The sequence below is a fragment of the Eretmochelys imbricata genome, chromosome 23 (assembly GCF_965152235.1).
Source record: "Eretmochelys imbricata isolate rEreImb1 chromosome 23, rEreImb1.hap1, whole genome shotgun sequence".
Taxonomy (NCBI): domain Eukaryota; kingdom Metazoa; phylum Chordata; order Testudines; family Cheloniidae; genus Eretmochelys; species Eretmochelys imbricata.
The window spans coordinates 2,936,186-2,955,304 of NC_135594.1; the positions used below are offsets into that span (position 1 = coordinate 2,936,186).

The 19,119-nt window shown below is 44.4% G+C and overlaps 1 protein-coding gene across 2 annotated transcripts in view; it reads left to right on the plus strand.

Annotated features, from left to right (window-relative positions):
• The first annotated feature begins 1,772 nt into the window (after positions 1-1,772).
• ACTN4 (actinin alpha 4) overlaps positions 1,773-19,119 on the plus strand; it is a 79,409-nt gene continuing 62,062 nt past the window's right edge. For both annotated transcript variants that reach the window (XM_077840250.1, XM_077840251.1), the window contains exon 1: positions 1,773-1,967. In XM_077840250.1, the coding sequence (XP_077696376.1) occupies positions 1,812-1,967 (156 nt within the window). In that variant the 5' untranslated portion in view covers positions 1,773-1,811. The remainder of the gene's footprint in view (positions 1,968-19,119) is intronic.

A 19,119-nucleotide genomic window follows, 5' to 3' on the forward strand; every position in this document is an offset into this window, starting at 1 on the left:
CTTCTCTGCTTTCGTGCTGCGGCATGAGCTCAGCCATGCCAACTCGGGGATGAGCTGTTCCATTTGTGCTCACTCTTGCCGCCAGTCTCTTCTCGCACGTATTCTGGTGGGACTTTCTGCAGCTGCAGTGGATCAGATGCTAAGCTAGGAGTCAGGACTCGCTATTCCAACCTCTGCCAGTGCTACGTCGCCTTGTGTAAGGCACTTGCCTCGGTTTCCCCATCTGTCCAATGGGGTTCATGGTACTTGGCCTCCTTCGCCAAGTGCTTGGAGCTTGAAAGCTCACAGTTATTACGGAGCCTGCTGACCCCTGCCCAGAAACGGCTCGGAAGGGGCCTTGAGGTAGCGGCCATTCCGCCGACAGGAGGGTGGGCGTCGGGCCCACCTGCAGACAGGGGCTCCTCACGCAGGCTCCCTGACCCGGCAGGGCCCCCTTTCCAAAGGGCTGGCTGCGATGCCCGGGCTGAGCGGGGCAGGGGCAGCCCCCAGGTGAAGCCAGAGGCCAGGCGGGCTGAGGGTGGCTTTGTCGGGCTGGATGCTGGAGCCGTGACAACCCCCCCGTCCCCTGCGGGGCAGGAGGCCGGCACTGTCCGAGGGGTGCTCACCACTCTGGGGCCCGCACATGGGGCAATGTCTGTCCCCTGCCCCCACACACGCCAAGGGGCGGAGGGGCACAAACTCCACCCATACTATGAATATTCATGAGGATGAGAAAGTAGACACCCTGCCATCATGAATATGCATAATGCAACATCACCACCCCCCACTATATGCACACACACCTTATTCCTTACCTGCTCTTTCGTCTCAACCGTCCTAATATTCGACGAAGGGGTGGAAATACTGTTCTGAATATTCATGAGGAAGGTTTAAACTCCACCCACAATATGAATATTAATCAGAGGACACTGCCCCACCTTATGAATATTAACAAGGGGTTACACCGCACATACAATATAAATATTCATGAGGGAAGGGGAGGAGGGGCTAACCACAATATGAATATTCATGAGGGAAGACAATGTCACGTGCAACCTCCACTCAGGATATGAATATTCATGAAGCAGCGACGTTGTCACACCCACAATATGAATAGTCATGAGATATCACAACAATCCCACCTCTCATATGAATATTCATGAAGAAGGGCGGGCTCCATGAACAATATGAATATTCATGAAGAAGGGCAGGCTCCATGAACAATATGAATATTCATGAGAGGGAGGTGCCATCCCACCCCACACATACAGAGGGCATGGATTGTCATTGGCCACACACAAACACACACTGAATATTCATGAGGGGAGAAACAGGCGTGTGGCTCTCAAGAAGCCGTTGTGGGGACATGCGCAGGCGCAATGCTATGGCGCTGGGGGGGGAGCGGGAAAGATGGACGCAGGCGCACTGTCAGACCCCCGAGAGGGCGGGAGAGGAAAAGGGAGGCCAAGGGAGAGCGCAGGCGCAGGCGCAGGGGGGCCCGAGGACGTGGACGGGGCAGGTAGTGACGTCCCGCGCGGGGGGGGAAACAAGGCGTTTTCAGCGCCTGCGCCCTGAGAGTTTGAGCCTGGCGGACTGGGTGAGGCCACCCTTCGCGCCGGCCGAGCGTACGACGCAGGCGCCCTGAACCTCCCCGTCTCGGGCGCAGGGGGCGGGGCTCGCTTCCGGCCAGCCGCGCCCCGGGCGGGGCCCGGGCGCCGCGCAGGCGCCGCGCGCGCCGGCCCCTCCCCGCGGGGCGGGGCGGCCCCGCGGCGCGGCTCCTCCCCTCAGGCGGAGCGGCGGGTCGGGGCGCTGGGCCGGGAGCGGCGCGGACCATGGTGGATTATCACGCAGCGGGGCAGCCCTATCAGTACGGCGGCAACGGGCCCAGCTCGGGCGGCGGCGGCGGCATCAACGACTACATGGCGCAGGAGGACGACTGGGACCGGGACCTGCTGCTCGACCCCGCCTGGGAGAAGCAGCAGCGCAAGGTGAGGCGGGGTCGGGGGTGAGGGGGGGGACTGGGGTCGGGGGAGCTGGGGGGGCCGAGGAGGGGGGGGGACTGGGGTCGGAGGGGCTGGGGGGGCCGGGGCGGGGCTAGCGGGAGAGGGAGGTTGGGGGGGCGGGGTCAGGGGGTCTGGAGTTGGGAGTCGGGGGGGCTGGGGGGGCCGAGGAGGGGGGGACTGGGGTCGGGAGGGGCTGAGGAGGGGGGGCTAGGGGAGAGGGGGGTCGGAGGGACTGGGGGTCCGGGTCGGGGATGAGGGGCTGGGGGGGCTAGGGGGAGAGGGGGGTCGGAGGGACGGGGTCAGGGGGTCTGGAGTCGCGGGTGAGGGGCTGGGGGGGACTGGGGTCGGGAGGGGCTGAGGAGGGGGGTCGGAGGGACTGGGGGGACCGGGTCGGGGGTGAGGGGCTGAGGGGGCTGGGGGAGAGGGGGGTTGGGGGAATGGGGTCAGGGGGTCTGGAGTTGGGAGTCGGAGGGGCTGGGGGGGCCGAGGAGGGGGGGACTGGGGTCGGGAGGGGCTGAGGAGGGGGGGCTAGGGGAGAGGGGGGACTGGGGGGACCGGGTCGGAGGTGAGGGGCTGGGGTGGCGGGGGGGCTAGCGGGAGAGGGGGGTTGGGGGAATGGGATTGGGGGGTTAGAGGGGCTGGGGGGGCTGAGGAGGGGAGGCTAGGAGGAGAGGGGGGACGGGGTCTGGAGTCTGAGGTGAGGGGCTCTGGGGAGGCTAAAGGAGGAGGCCTGGGAAGGCAGGATTCAGACTGGGGGCTGAAGGGGCCTCTGGGTGTGAAGGGGGGACTTGCTCTGGGGGGGTGGCCTGGGTTGCGGGGGCTCTGGGGCTGAAGGGAGGGGGCTGAGGGGAAAAGCGGGGCTGGGGGGCCGAAGGGGGAGGCTGGGCTGAGGTGACTCGGGGGAGAGGGGGGCTGGGGGGAGGGAGACCTGGGCTAAGCAGAGGTGCAAGGCGAGGGGAGGGTGTCTGGGGTGAGGAGACAGGGAGGGTCTGTGGGTCTGAGCGAAGAAGTGAAGAAGTGTGTGAAAGGGTGCCCGGAAGGGTGGGGAGGGAGTGGCTCTCGGCCTTAGGGGCAAAGGGGGAGTGGTGAGTGACAGGTTTGGCTGGGGAATGGGGGTTTCTGTGGGGGTGAGGCTGGGACTCAGGCTGGGAGATGCCTCAGCGCAAGGGGAGGGGTGGGCGCTCCATGAAGTGGGCACTTAATAGTTTGGGTTGTGGGTCCTGACTGGGGAGTCTCTAGGAGGGGATTGAGGGTGTGTGTGTGTGGGGGGGGGGGGGGGTTAGGGACCTGTTACTGGACCCTGCCTGGGGAGGCATCAGGCAGGTGAAGAGAGAGCTTGGTCTTGCGGGGAGGGTGCTTGTTGCTGACTTTGCGGGGCTGTGACCTGGGAGAAGCAACAGTGTTGAGTAAGAGGGAGATTCAGGAAGGGCAGGGGTAGGAAAGGGGTCTCTGCAGGGGATGAGGACCTGCTGTTGAACCTAGTCTGGAGAAACATCAGCTCAGGGTGACGGGGGTTAGAGAGGTATAAAGGGGAAATGGGCTTTGGTCCTGGGTGGTCGGGCAGAATATAATGGAAAGCCTGGGTGCTTGTGGGAAAGAATGGCAAAGAGTCCTGTAGACCTTATAGACTAACATATGTGTGGGAAAGAATGGAAGGGGGTGGGGTGGGCCTGGGTGTCAGTAGGTGTTGGTTGCAGGAGGAAGCAAGAGTCATGGGGGTTGGGTGGGGCAGGTTGAAATGTATGTGATGTTGGGTGGAGAACAAATTCCTAGTCACTGCTTTGAGGTGCTCCCCTTTGAGTAATCTACCATGGGTGGGGAATGCTGAGAGCCCCTGGAAGGGAAGTGCCTGTTTCCCAAACCCCTTCCCTGGAATCTCCTTGAGATCTCTCTACAGCACCACTGGGAGCTGTTGACCTATGGAGTTAGTGGCTTCTGTAATAGATCCCTACTGCATCCCTGCCCCTTTGAAGCAATCTTCTCCACTGGCTAAGTTTCATTCCTTGCTCTTGTCTGGTCAGCTGAGAGAGCCAGATATGGAGTGACCATGGAGGTGAAGATTCCAATCTATATGCTTTCCTTGTATGTCTAAATAGTTTTGTGTAAAAATTGACTGGCCCCTGCTGCACCAGCTATCTATATTAATATATAAAAATGCACCTATTGTGATCTCTAGCTGCATGTACAAAAACGCTACAATGCACAGACATTCATTAATAGGCACATGGTCAACCATGGACAGCCTTAAAAATGCCAAGGGTGTTACCCTGCCTCTTATAATCACTCCTGAGGGCAGCTGTATGTCTGCTAGCAATAACTGATGTGGTTCTGTGAATCCTGCTGGGTTGCAGGAATCCTTCCTTCCATTTCTGTGGCCTGTGATTTGGAAATATTTGCTTGGGTGGACTAAACTTGCTGTGATGGCATCAGAATCCTCTCTGGTTTGTTCAGTGTTCAAGGTATATTGGAGTAGTTGTCGTCAATTCACGCATGGCTGAGCTCTGTGCTTTGGGCACCTTTTTGTGCCCGATGCATCTAAAACCATGCGCACATTTTAATGTGTGTGACACTTGCAATTCATATAGCTTTTGCGTTCCTCAGGATGAGAGGATATATTTGAATGAGAACTCATTTTACAAAACTACACCCTTAAATTTAGCAGGTCCTGTCTTGCAATGACTGCAGCTGTGAATTCAGTCAACTGAAGCCGGGAACTATTAGGACTGCAGCAGTATTAACACTTGTGTTCTTATATAAATCTGATCTCCCTCCCCCAACCTCATCCGATTTTATATTGGGAGTGTCACAAAGCTGGGTAGGGCACATCTTTTTTCCTCTCTCCAAGTCATAGGTGACTCTGGTAATTTAAAAAATCCTATCATCACAACAGGGCAACACCTTGCTTGTAAGACTCAATTGATCGTGAAGAATATGTGCCATTTTCTCTGCCAGTTTTTCCAGAACCCTGGAAATGTAGCAATACATTGAGCATTCTGACCTATAGCTGATTTTGCATTCATGTTGGTTAATAATTTGAAGATTATTTGTGTTGTTTCAGATTTGTTTCTTTAGGCAGGCAGTGGAGAATTCAAGGTGGCCATCTGCTATTTTGTTTAATTATCTTAATTGCATGCTATTTAAGACACAGCTAAGAATATCAGAACAAAATTCAAGGAGGTGGAGGAATTTTTAGACTCCATGCTGGCAAGAGAAGAAACTTTCAAAGGGAGTATTTTATTCTAAATGTAACAAGTATGTGTTTGTCAAAACTATGTAACAAGTCTGTGCTGTCAAGCTTTGTGAGTTTAGGCTGAAATCAGACCGAAGATATTTTAAAAATAGCCAGTAGGCTGTTTCAACAGTGTGTAAAAGCCAACTCACATTGCTAATGATTTTTCCATATTTTGAGGGATAGTGAAAATGGCTCACTTTTAAATCATGCTGATGCATTACTATTAAGAAAAGGTTCTGCCCTCTCTCAAGCATTGAACAATAGCTTAGTTCCACTTAGATCACCTGGCTAAAACCTGGCTAAAGGTTTTGTCACTGTGACGTGGCACCTTAGCTGCTGTTCTTGTGGGAGAACGCTATTAATGCTCACTGTTTCAGGGTGTGTGATTTCCATGATGTAGAGCTGCATGAAGCCCGTCCCATATTCTCTCCCCCTGCATCCATTTGTCCTTCGCACTTCACTGAAACTATTTTACTATGATATGAAACAAGCGGAGACACCTTTTCGAAATTGGGCTACAGCTCTGCAGTCAACTGGAAATTGTTTTAAATACATCTAAATTCCTTTAAGAATTGTGTGATAAGAAAAATTGATCCTTCAAGGCCTTGTTGATACTGGGCTTTGAACCACCATTCCAGCTAAACTGGTTTCAAATATGGATTGACTGATGTGGATAGGACCAGACTCTCAAATCAGTTCTCCAAAAGTTGGTTTTCCAGTCAAACTTTTTTTTGAAAGCTATCTTAGAGCAGATCTACACTAGAAAGAATTTTTGATTTTAATAATGCTGGCATAGTTAAGCTGACAAAATCTTCCTATTGTAGATGTAGTTTATATAGGTATGAAATTCACAGCTCAGGGAACCAATATAAGCCATACTATTGTAAGCAATCTTACACCTGTATAACACTGTGTTTAGTAGGGCATGTAAGTAAAACTTTACTGGACACCAGGCCTTAGGCACTGTGGCTCCATCTATGCAGCTCAGATCATGTTTGGAACTGTGTTTAAACCAGATCCAGGCTTTGTTTTCAAATGTGGTTAAAAGCCCAGTGTAGACAAGGCCCTTGGTGTGGGGAAACCAGAGTGAGACTTGACCAAGCAGGATGATTGTTATAACATGACAGAGCCCTGATCATGCGATTTGGCCCTGTTCATATAGGCAATATCAGGGCACCGGTAGCTTGTTTTATGTAGTAAAAGATGAGAAGTCATAGAACTGACTGACTTTACCTTAAATGTGGCTGTTGTTTTTTTTTAAAAGTCATTTTGGCTGTATATAATATATATTAGATGCTTAATTCAATTAGGACCAAGTTAAGAGAATGTTCTAAGAGAACAATGGTGACGGATGGGGAATGTCAAAGCACAGTCTAAACCAGTGCCTCTCAACCTTTCCAGACTACTGTACCCCTTTCAGGAGACTGGTTTGTCTTGTGTACACCCATGTTTCACCTAACTTAAAAACTACTTGCTTACAAAATCAGACATAAAAATACAAAAGTGTCTCAGCACACTCTTACAGAAAAATTGCTTACTTTCTCATTTTTTAATTATAAAATAAATCAATTGGAATATAAATATTGTACTTACGTTTCCTTGTATAGAGAAGTATAAACAAGTCATTGTCTGAAATTTTAGTGTATACTGACTTCACTAGTGCTTTTTATGTAGCCTGTTGTAAAAGTAGCCAAGTATCTAGACGAGTTGATGTACCCTCTGGAAGACCTTTGTGTACCCACGATCAAGAACCAACTATCTAGACTGATTCAAGCCCAATAAATGGGGAGGGGAGGTGACACTTCATAGTTTAGTGGTCACTGTGATCTTGATATTTGAACAGTTCAGTTTAATGTTTCATTTTCACACCTTATAGTGAATGAAAATGCTGATGTATACATAGCAGCTGATGTATACATGCCATTGCATGCTATTTTGGCTGTTGTACTGATTTCTGAAAGTTTAGTGCATTGCCTAAAGGTATCTAATCCTTCTCCCTTTAGCTATATCTCATCTCATTTTGCCAGATTTCAATGCGAGTTGCTGCAAGCTTCACTCAAACTTTGAGGAGATGATAAAATGTAGTTAATACTTCCTTTTACAAAAACAGTTGGCACTTCTAAAATAGCTGGAATGTTTGTGCTTGGAAAATCACAAACAAGTGTTAAGCTAGTGTTTGAGAGCTGAGCTTTCTGGCAGCTGTGGAAGGACAGGGAATCCTGGAGAAAAACGACATTTACTTTTGCTTTGAGCTTCTGCTTGGAGATCTGGTGCCATCTTTGATTAAAAGGAGGTGGAACAAGTGTTGTAGCCTAATTTTGGTGGATACTTGTCCACTATCACACAGTGCACTGGAGCTGTTTGGGGTAGGGACAGGACCGGAATATTAGGAAGGTTGAGATGAAATAGCAGGTTAGGAATAAAGTGTGTGTGCATGGATTTGTGGGGATTGGGTGCATTATAAGAATAATCGAGAGCACTGAAAATCAAGGATGAGGTGAATTGGAAGAAATTAAGGGATTGTGTCAGGACCAAAATAAAAGGCTCTGGGAGTGCAGCAGTTCTGAATTATGTGCATGGGCAGAGCTCTGCGTGGAGAAACTTAAATAGCGTAGTACCTGCTAAAAACTTAAAACTCACTACATTTACTCATATCCTGTTCTCAGGGATGTTTTACAATTGTCTTCTATTGACCAATTTAAAACCTGAAAACCATGCACTTTTCCTGCATGTGAAAATCTCTAGCAAGTGGTCAGATTCAGGAGTGGTAACTGAAATGTTTGACCTGTTCATCTGAACTGGTGGAGAGTCGGCTTCTTATTCTTGTAGCTGGTGCTGAATCTTGTAATCTGTGGAGGTTTGAAGAAGGTATGTATAGCAGGCAGGATTGAATTGATAAGCTTTTTCAGCTCTATCTCTTCCACGCGCTGTCCTGTTTGCAGCTCTGTGTGTGTGTGTGTATATATATATATATATTTATTTGTGTGTAGTGTGGTCAACAAGACATTTAGACTGCATTTAGGTATTTGTGTGTTTCATTATATCATAATGAAACTGCTTAGTCTTAATGTTAGAGTCAAGGTGGGTGAGGTAATATCTTTTGCTGGCGTTTACACAGAACTCTTTTTCTGGGCTTTCTTCAGGTGACTTGAAGAAGAGCTCTGTGTGAGCTCGAAAGTTTCTCTCTCTCACCAACAGAAGTTGTTCCAGTAAAATATATTCCCTTACCCACCTTGTTTCTCTAATATTCTGGGACCAACATGGCTACAACACCACTGGATAGTCTTAATGTTAACATGTCCCTGGGCAGTGCTTATATTTCAGCAACCTAATGTAACTTACCAAGATGCACGAAGAAAAACTGTTTGTCTGATCTTCACTTGAGGTGGCCAGGTTTGCTCAGTAAAGAAATGCTGAATGTTCTTGCAGGTTATGTTTAAATTGGCATGCTAGTGGAAGTACAAGGTTCACTGATTTCAGAGCAGAAGCAGCAGTTTCAAATTCCAGTCTGCTCAAAGGCTAATCTAGTTTAAAAAAAAAAATCCCTTCACCCTCCCCAAAATTCCTGCTTCTTTCTCAAAGAAATCTTTGCTGTATTTAACTGCATCAGTACAGAATAAGTCTCTTAACCAGTGGTTTCATCAAGACCATAAAACAGAGAACTCAGCATCTAACTTATTGAAATACTTTAGCTGTGTGTCCTTTTAGGTTTTTTTCTTGCAGCACAATGCTTGGAACAACTGACTGTACAGAGAAGCAGAGAAATTAGCTCTGCTGAACGTTAATGCTTAGCACTTGTATAGCAGTTTACTTCAAAGTGCTGTACAGAAATTAGAGGCAGTTTGCTCTAGTGGATTGAGCTCAGGACTAGGAGCCAAGAATGGATTCTGCCACTGGCTTACCGTGTGGCCTTGGGTAACACTAAACCTTTGCCTCAGATTACCTGTCCTTAAAAAGGCAATAATACCGAACTTCCTTGTGTGGGGTGAGGACTAATGCTTACAGAGCACCTGCACAATGTGCATTAGAACTGTTAGGTGTTTTAACTTCTCAGTGAGGCTTCAATAGCATGCCGGAATACCCACACATCAGAAACTCACTTTCATTTTATTGGTGTCTGAGCAAAAGGCAAAGATCACTTTGGCATACGCTTCTCTGTATTCTTGGATAGTCCCCTTAGCAACTTGGTCACATTTATTTGAAGAGGGCCACAGAATAAATAGCATGAAGCAGAAACACGCTTTCCTCTATAGGATGCTTTCAGCCATTATTGGTTCGTTGGTCATGTTCGTTCAACCATCTTGCATTAATATCAATCCTTATACTTTTAGTTAGTTTACTTCGTGCCATTTCTACACCTGTTGTTAGTGGGCCCAAGAGTTCAAATTTGTCTGGAGTAGTATCAGTGTGAGGTGCTTCAATCATTTCTTTAAATTGCTCATTCTGTGCTGCATGGACAGTGATGGTTTTTAGTATCAAAGACGGTTGTAACTTACAAAGTTCAAGACTTTGCCTTTCAGTTTTACTGCATAATCACAGACTTGATTTTTGACAATTTTGGGATTTCAAAGATGAATATAGACCGTTCCTATGTGAAGCTGATATTGAAGAGTTGCTGGAAGGTTTGAAACAGAGATATGAGTTGTCATGGCTATGTTTTGATGCAGTTGTCATCAAGTCTCATTTCCAGGGTGATGAGTCATCACTCTTCCATTTCAATAGACAAGGTTTCATTCAGTAGCAAATTTGAGTTTGAAAAATGCAAGTAAACTGATTTTTCTGCTGCTCTTGAGACTCTGACTTCCTATTTAACTTGTGATGTTTACACTTTACTGTAAAAGAATGATCTAGTTCCATTATTTCAATTCCTTCAACTGCTTATTCCCCACTATTTTAGCTTTAGCAACTTGAGTCAGATAAATTCATACACTGGTGTGTGATCACTGAATACTAAACACCAACTTGCAATATTGACCAGCAGATTTCATATTTCCTATATTTGAAGTGAAAACAACCACCTATGTTCTGTCTGCATTTGATTTAAAACCACATTAATTAAACACATCTACAGTGGAACTCCCACCGGTGCCATCACTGGTGCTGCTGGGAAACTTTCTGTAAAATTCCCTAGTGTAGATAAGACTCCAGTGAATTCAACAGTGAAGACTGGAAAACAAGATGAGCTTGGCAACTTTATACATAACCACAGGATTGAGTGCTTTGTCCACCTGCTAGTATTTGCTAGATCCTAGCAAACCAAGTCATCTAGCAGTTCACTACTCCACCCACTCCCCTTTCTTCAACATCTAAAGGCTGAGCAACGTCCAGAGTGACAGAATAGTGCTCGATAACTGTTCTCCCTGTGCTTTTAAGGAGCAGTGGTCATTGTTTCTGTTGATTCATTGCTCGTAACAGGCTTCTCCTATGTCTTTTCTGATCCATCAGTAACAATTGAATGGCTTTGAGCTCCTGGCTGACCTGATGTACATTGGACTTCTAGTTTATTTCCTGCCAGTTAAACCACTTACAGGGATTTGGTGGCCAAGGCTTTCCTCTTCAGAAGTCACTTTTCTCTTTGAAAGAGGAAAAAGCTGCAAGTTTTATCTACCGAGCAAAGAATTTTGACTAAAAAGTATCTGTTATAGTGAAATGCAAGTCATCAAGGCTCTCTGGTCCTGAGAGGGAAAACTCTAATACAAAAAATATATAGGGAAGGTAAAATTTAAACTCAGATATTTTTTTGTAAGGATGGTGAAGGATGTAGTAAAGGTGGCAACCTCATGTCTTCTTGCTCTGTTGAGCAGCTACGGAAAATTCACTGTGTTGTAGCTCCCTGCTTTGGACTCATTTCTAATGAGCAGCCCCACTGTTTAAACGTATCTCATCTGTTTTTGTTGGGGGGGGAGAGGGTTGCACTAATGAATTCCTTGTAAACTTAAGAAGACATCACCGTACTGGTAACATGCTAGACTGAATTCAGTCATGTATCTGAACTAGAAGGAGAAGCAGAAATAGCAGTGGCAGGCCACAGGGCTACTTAGATTCCAGCAAACACTGCAACACCGCAGGGAGTCCCTGACATTTAAACACTTCAGCATGCTGTAGAAATAAAACTGTCCTGTTAGAGGGTTTACAGTGGATTAATGCATTGCTCAGTATGAATACTGACTCCTGTAGTGAAAGGGCAAGGGATGTTACAGTTCAGCAAAAGACTACATAAGACCATTTCACTGGTATTGAATAGGTGTATATCTGTGTGCATACACAAGCCATCCAAACAGTTGCGGTTTTACTGCTGGTATGTGTCCAGTCTCTGGGGTTTCTGTGATGGAATCTCAGCTATGTGACATTAACAGCAGGGCAGAATCTGTCTGCATCCTCTACGTCGTTTTCCAAACACTAGCAAACAAAAAGCAAATGAGTGCCAGTATTCCGCCTTAATGGAAATGTATATCCTAGCCATATGTTCTGCACACTTATTTCCTGTTGTGTTGATGCTGGAGAGATCACCATTTTCACAAGAAGATGGTATCTTTGAGTGAGTCAGTGGAAGCCATCTCCTTTGCTGCGCAGGAAAGCAAAGTTGGAAAACACTGAGGCTTGTTTTACAAGTTTACTTGGTTTTCTTGTTCTTCCACAAGCTTGGAGTGTAAATCCAAATTGTGTAACATTGGATTTAGCTTCCAAGGTCTTAGGCTTGGAGACATACCATTTTTGTACAAAAGCTACCTGCGTCCTTGAGCTGGTTTGAAGGTCATGCTAATGATTCAGTCTTTTTTAGGTTATCTTGTAACCATGATTTAAACTTCCTTTGGACCAAATCCAGAACGTAAACATCCCACTGATTCTGAAGGTGGTTACATTTTTGTATTGTCTCGATTTAGATGCCAAGTTACAGACAACACGTTTAGTCTACAGTATGATGCTGTGCTGTGTACGGGAGAATGTTTGTGAAGGATTACTGTTAGTAACTACCTTACCTAACTGTGCCTTCTCACTCTGCATTGATAGGGCATTTGCCAGATTGAAACAAGTGCATATGCATAACTTCTGAAGAGAGGATTAAATTGAAATAAACAAAAGCTGTACTCCAGACAGAGAACCTAGGACTTACATAAAGAATGAAGAGATTGTAAACTCCCTTATCCATTAGCAATCATAGAATAGCAGGGATTTCTTTCTTCTCCTCCTTGCCTCACCATATCTTTTCATAATGGTTTTATGACACTATGAATATGATGTAGGAGTAGCTACTTGTTCAGCTAGTTAAAGATTCTCAATCTTTCTCTAAAAACATTCAGCTAAAAAGAGTTCTGGGTGATGGAAAATCTTCCAGTTTGTTGAGCTCCCTCAGCTCCCATTGGCTTTGGGATCTAGGGGTGCTCAGCACCTCAAAGAATCAGGCCATAGGAAAACTTAATACACGGAGGGTTGACCTTTGAACTATCCTCTCTGGAAGAAGTTACCCACTGCCTGTTTTAAATAGTGGATAATCCTCATTGTACTGTCTTCACATATCTTCATCTGTCACCAGTAAAACAGGTCCTCGTGTCAAAGGTATGCTGGACACATAATAGCAGTTATATTTGCAATCATCATGACAAAATCTTATGAAAGAATGCTGAAATTCAATCTTGAAGAATCGTGCTCTTACAATGACTGCATTTTTGCTTTGAGTCTGTGTCCCATACCTATTGCTGACCAAGTGTAATAGTAGTGATCCATTCAAATGGTGGTGTGATGTAACCGTCAACTGTGGTATCGGTGCCCGAGAGGGTACACAAGACGTAAAAGGTTTCACTAGGAGTACTCTTCTCAGGGCATAACAGCGGTTCATAGTTAGCTGTAAGAAATACTTAAACTGTATAATGGCTTACTTTCTAAATGCATAAGAGAGGATTGCAGAATATTAAACAAGGCAACAGCTTAATTATACCACCACCCATGAGGCATCTACTTTATTGGAGGAGTTGGCAAGTGTTGGGTTTAATAGCTAGCTTTATTATGTTGGATGATCTGCCAAATGCTTTGTGGTATGGCAACATACCTAGCAGAAAGCTAATGGCATTTTACTCCACATGGCACCTGTCTGTATACCAGGACTAATAACAAGGCTATCTGATTCCCACTTGGCTCAAATTCCTTTTGCCTCACTTCAGAGCTACAGTGGGAACACATGCTTCTTATTGTAATGCCAGTGTTAAAAGAAATGCCTCAGTCTTGCTCAGTTTGCATTATAGGCCTTGCTGTAAGACATGATTTACCAAATACCATCTGCATGTGTGGTTTCTGGGGGCGGGAAAGTTCATAGTTTAGAGCATGGCTTAAGTCTGAAAAGGCTGAAAATGGCCTGATGGAGTTCCATGTTTGTCACAATGTTTCCAAATCAAATGTGTTTTGTTCACAAGTAAAAAGCATTTTCTAATTTCCTGCCCTGCTAACAGGGATCTGTGAGTCAAGCTGGATTCTTCCCTCTGGATGTAGTAAAGATTCTGCAGGCCAAATCAGACGGTTGACACCTGTGTAACCTTATTGTCTTCAATAGGCATGTACAAGTGTAACAGATTAGAACATAATAAACTTCTCTCAACAAGGACTTGTGCTGTGTTAGATTTATGGAGGCAAGTTAGGGCTGGTCTATACTAGGTTGACATAGCTACATTGGTTGGAGTGTGGAAAAATCCGCATCCCTAATTGCCATAGCTATGCTGCCGTAATCTCCAGTGTAGACGCAACTATGTTGATGGAAGAATACTTCTGTCAGCTACCTACCATAGTTCAGAGAGGTGGGTGGCTTAGTCTCTCAGTAGTGTCAACATACCCTCAGCTGAAAGCTTTTCTCTCTACTGGCAGAAATACATTTCCTGCACAAACAAATGTCAAATTAGACTTTGAATGCATGCAACTTTTTACACAGGCGTTCTTGAGCCTTTGCTGAAGATGTAGCCAAGTAAACAAGATGGCCATTTCTGACAGCTGCACTTGGGATCTAATCTCTTGACAGTCAGGGGTGAAGAGAGTTGTAAGATCCCTTTCGGTCGGGAGGAAAAGTGGGAGCAGTATAACTTAAATACAGTCTGTCAACCTAATTCACTTTTTTCTTAGAGTCAGAAAAATTTCACTCAGTGAGCGTTTCTCTTTTTGTTTAGAGAATAAAAATATTCAGTTAGTATTGAACTAGGAAGGAGCATAGAGGTGTATACTAGTACTCTGTTTTAGATGCAAAGAGTTAAATCGAATACTTTATTTAAAAGATGCAATAAGTAGCTGTTCTGGTAGTTAGTTGTCCAGCAACAGGAAGATATAAAACAGATACAAAGTTCATGTTGCATTAGTATCATTAACTTGAAACTTGTCACATGCTTTTTGTGACAGAGGATGGGAAAGGGTTATGAAATTGTAGGCAGAGACTTTCAAAGCTGCTTATGGAATAATCAGGCATCCAGATTCTCTCTAGATAGCCTTGAAAATTTTTAACTATAATCTTAGTGAGTTTTCTCCAAGTTCTGCCTACATTGGGGTAAAAAAATAAAACAACAAAAGGCTGTCTTTGTAAAGCATCTGTCTAGGAGTGTGACCCTGACCTCTAGGTTGCTACCATAATACAAAAAATAGAAGGCCGTTGAATTGAAAATAGGTGTTCATATGAGCTGTCTGGTCACTTCAGAGAGCACTTACTGAGATGGCTAAGGACTTGTCTATGCTTAAAAGGCTGAAACAAAGACACTACCTATGCTGATGGCTTCTCCCATCAGGGTAGGTAATTCATCTCCCTGAGAGGCAGTAGCTATGTCAATGGGAGAAGTCCTCTTGTTCGCATAGCATGGTCTACGCTGGGAGCTAGGTCAGTATAACTGTGTTGCTCAGGGGTGTGGACTTTTCCACACTCCTGAGTGATGCTATTATACTGACATAAAGTCTAAGGCTTTCAAGCCTGGTAATGCACCCGTGTGAACTTGCAGGCTCTTAATGTTTTTGTGGCTGAAGTTGGGATTTAAATATAGTATAAAACTCCCCCGATTTTAAGACTTCTTCTGAATGAGAGGACTTGAGTGAAGGGGTTGCTGAATGGAAATCTTTCTTGGAGTCATAGATACCCCTTGTAGCAATACAGCAGTAAACTTCTATGGTAGGTGGCTTATTGCAAACTAATTGTGGGGCAGAATGCTTCCAGCCTTGCCCTTTTAAATGATAAAAGGTTTTCATTTTCTCCTGTTCAGTAACTTTTCTAATTCTTCAAGGTCTTGCGAAGGATGCAAAATCCTGTAACTCTCAAATGATCTCTGTTAGAATGACAGTCTGGTGCGCATAATAGTGAGCTGTGGTGTCAGTTACTTATATAAACAAAACTTCAGTCAATTCGGGAGTGAATTCCTGCACATGATCATCTTACTTGAAAGTCTTAATCTCCATCTGTTTTTCTTGGTTTCCTTTCCTTATAAGTGGAGTTTGTTTGCAGAAATGTGGTACCACGTTCTGTCAAGATGACTGGGATGGGCCACTTGTCATGGTCAAGGTGCATAGCAAACCTGAAATTACAAGTTTCACAGTGATTAATTAAACATTATCCCACTGCATTGCTGAGCAAGTTATTGGAGAAACTGATGTATGCTGGTCACTGTACAAATGAATCTGAATTCTTTGTGTCTATATCCCAGAAGAGTCATAAATTTGTCTCCTTCCTTTGACTTTGTCACCGGTCTGAGCCTCTTTACCATGTAAGGACATGATAGCAACAGCAACAAACTTTAAGAGCAGCGTCTGTTTACAGGACAGGTAGAACAACTTTTTAGAAGGATCAGGTTTGAATACTCCCAGAGCTGAGAGTCTCTTTTGTTTTGATGAAGGTTCTCATCTTCTGCAATGTTAGCTGGTATTCAATAGTTTGTTGCAATGGAAGAAACAAAATCTTACCATTGAATTGGGGAAGAAAACAACTGCTAGCAAATCAAGTGACCGATCAGCCTACGTCTCCCCTTGTGGGAACTGAATCTAAACTTGCTTATTAGTACATCTAGTCCTGTAGTTCAGCTTTAATAGCAGTCTCACTTATAGAGGAATTACTTCTAAAATTCCCTGAAGGATAACTTTGACCTAAAAAAGAAAAGGAGTACTTGTGGCACCTTTAGAGACTAACCAATTTATTTGAGCATAAGCTTTCGTGAGCTAGCTGTAGCTCACGAAAGCTTATGCTCAAATAAATTGGTTAGTCTCTAAGGTGCCACAAGTACTCCTTTTCTTTTTGCAAGTACAGACTAACACGACTGTTACTCTGAAACTTTGACCTACTGTTCAAGCAAAAGTAATCAGAATGGGTCTCATGAGGTCTCAGCTGAAAAGTCTTGAGACCGTCACAAAAATTTTCTTTAAAAATCCTACTTTTATTGACTGTCCAGTACACCAGAGCAATAGTGAGCAACAAAATTCACAATAAAATAAAACCAGAGAAGAAATAAGAACAGGAGCTAGGAAAGGGGGAAAAAGATTTGAGTAAAAGTACATGGAATGGAATGGTATGCCAGCCTAAGTGATGTAAAATTGGTTGCAAGGCTTAGGTGTTGAAGACCTTGGTTAAGTCTGGAGTAACTTTCTCCATGGGAGAACCAAACAGTAATAAATGGGATTAGAAGAATCCTGCATGAAGTTGTTGGGACTCATCTTGAGTATGACTTTGGGGGTTTTTATAATACAAATACGCTTCACTGACTCATTTGGGTCAGGATTATATACATATCTGTTTCAATCAAATCGACTTGATACCAATCGGAAGCTATTATAATTGTGCTTTTGCCACAAGAGCATGATCAGATCTAGATTCTATTCTCTGCTCAGCCAGGTCTTGGATTACTGATGCTTCATTTTTTACTGAGTGTACTAAAACATTTACTAATATATTGCCAGGTAAGATAAGCAGTGTGAATGGGTCAAAATAGTGAACAGTGTATCTTGTGGTATTCACTTATGATAATTTGCAAAATTCACCAACAGTGTGAATTAGTAAATTGCTAATATATTGTCAATCCCATGCTTTCCGGGGAAAACTCCAATAGTCTAAAGCCTATTCTACTAAATCTTTCATAGCCGGATGTTTAATTCAAAGCGATCTTTCCCTAGTGCTTTGTAGCGTAAATCTGGATGTAGTTTTTTTTTTTTTTTCAGAACCCAAGATTGCTAAGGCGTAAATTGCTGTTTTATATTGATTTTAACACTTCTGGCTTTTTGGGGGAGGGGAGAAAATTACCTTAATTTCCCATGACGTAAATGGAGCAAACTTATATTTAGATCTAGAAATCTGACACTGGAAAAAACATCTTGAGGAAGATTGGACATGCTGAGAATTTGGAAGCACAAAAATAAACTTTTTACAGCTCTGAAAGTCTGCTTCTATGCCTCTAACTGGTAATTAAGTCATCAAATGACACAGCAAGCATACCAAGGTTTGAAAGAGGTGTGTCTGTTCAGACATCCGTTCATCCCTAACTGGAATATACAGTACATAGTATATCTATTAGACTATAGTATGAGTCATCTTCAGTGGTGGCTTCATATGTTTTGTATTGCTGCTTCCTTGGATGAAAAGCATACCCATTGCAATAGCATACAATACCAAAATCCACTGCTGCCTTGCAATAATGGATGCCTAGGCATTTAGCCAGAAGAAACATGACTGAATGTGCTTTCCCCAGCCTTCATGGATCTTGTAAAATCTTTCCCTTTAAATATTCATATTTTAATTTTTAAAGAGCAGTATTAAACCTGTAAGGATTAAGTTGAGAACCTGTAAGTTAAATCTCAGCCCTTTTGCCTCCAAAGACTTTGCTCTCAAACACCTAATTGTGTATCTCTTCTTCGCTACATCTCTACTGATTGATAGGCTAGGGAAGTGGAATCTGCAACATTGTAATGAGTGCCACTTAAAAGCTAAATACAAGAATAAACTTGCTAAGTGACTTGGCCAGCAGCACTGAGTGCTACCCACGTGGCATGTCTGAGCTCACAAGTGCCTGTGGATTCAAGCTTCCTAGGCTAAAGACATTGCAGAGATTCTTCTTGTGAGGAAGAAAAGCAAATGGCCACGACCAGGTGACTGCAGATGCAGTCAGGCTGTGCATAAAAATGTGTATCAACTGTAGAGAGGGGAAGTGGTTACAAAAACCTTGAAGAGGTAGGATATAGGCTCATAGGGAAGTCTCTGAAAACATCAGCCTGCCTCAGCCCTAGCCCATGTCACTTACGCCACACAGCCTTTAGTAGATCCTGTATATTTATGGTAAAGCGTCCTTGCTAATGGAATAGCCCGACTGCCTAATTGACTGATCCTCATAGAATCTTAGAAATGTAGGGCTGGAAGGGACCTCAAGAGGTCATCTAGTCTATCCCCTGTGCAGAGACTGGATTAGGCATACCTAGACCATCCCTGACAGGTGTATGCTTGACAAGTCCTTAACTACCACTACCAATGACAAGTGAGTTGTAGCTCACGAAAGCTTATGCTCAAATAAATTTGTTAGTCTCTAAGGTACCACAAGTACTCCTTTTCTTTTTACAACTTCCTTAGGTAATCTCTTCAGTATTCAACAACCTTTAACTTTAAGGATATATTCTTAATATCTAACCAGAATCTCCCTAGCTGCAAACTAAGCTGGTTTCTTGTTCTACCCTTGAGTTCTCCAAACTCAGCCTGATCAAATAATACAGCTTCACTATTTTAAAATCCTCATCAATCCAGATACTACATGGCTTAATTCCTTCTTCCCAGCTAAGTGTGAAAAGAACAGGAGTACTTGTGGCACCTTAGAGATGAACAAATTTATTAGAGCATAAGCTTTTGTGGGCTGCAGCCCACTTCATCGGATGCATAGAATGGAACATATAGATATATACATATAAGTTGGAAGTTACCAT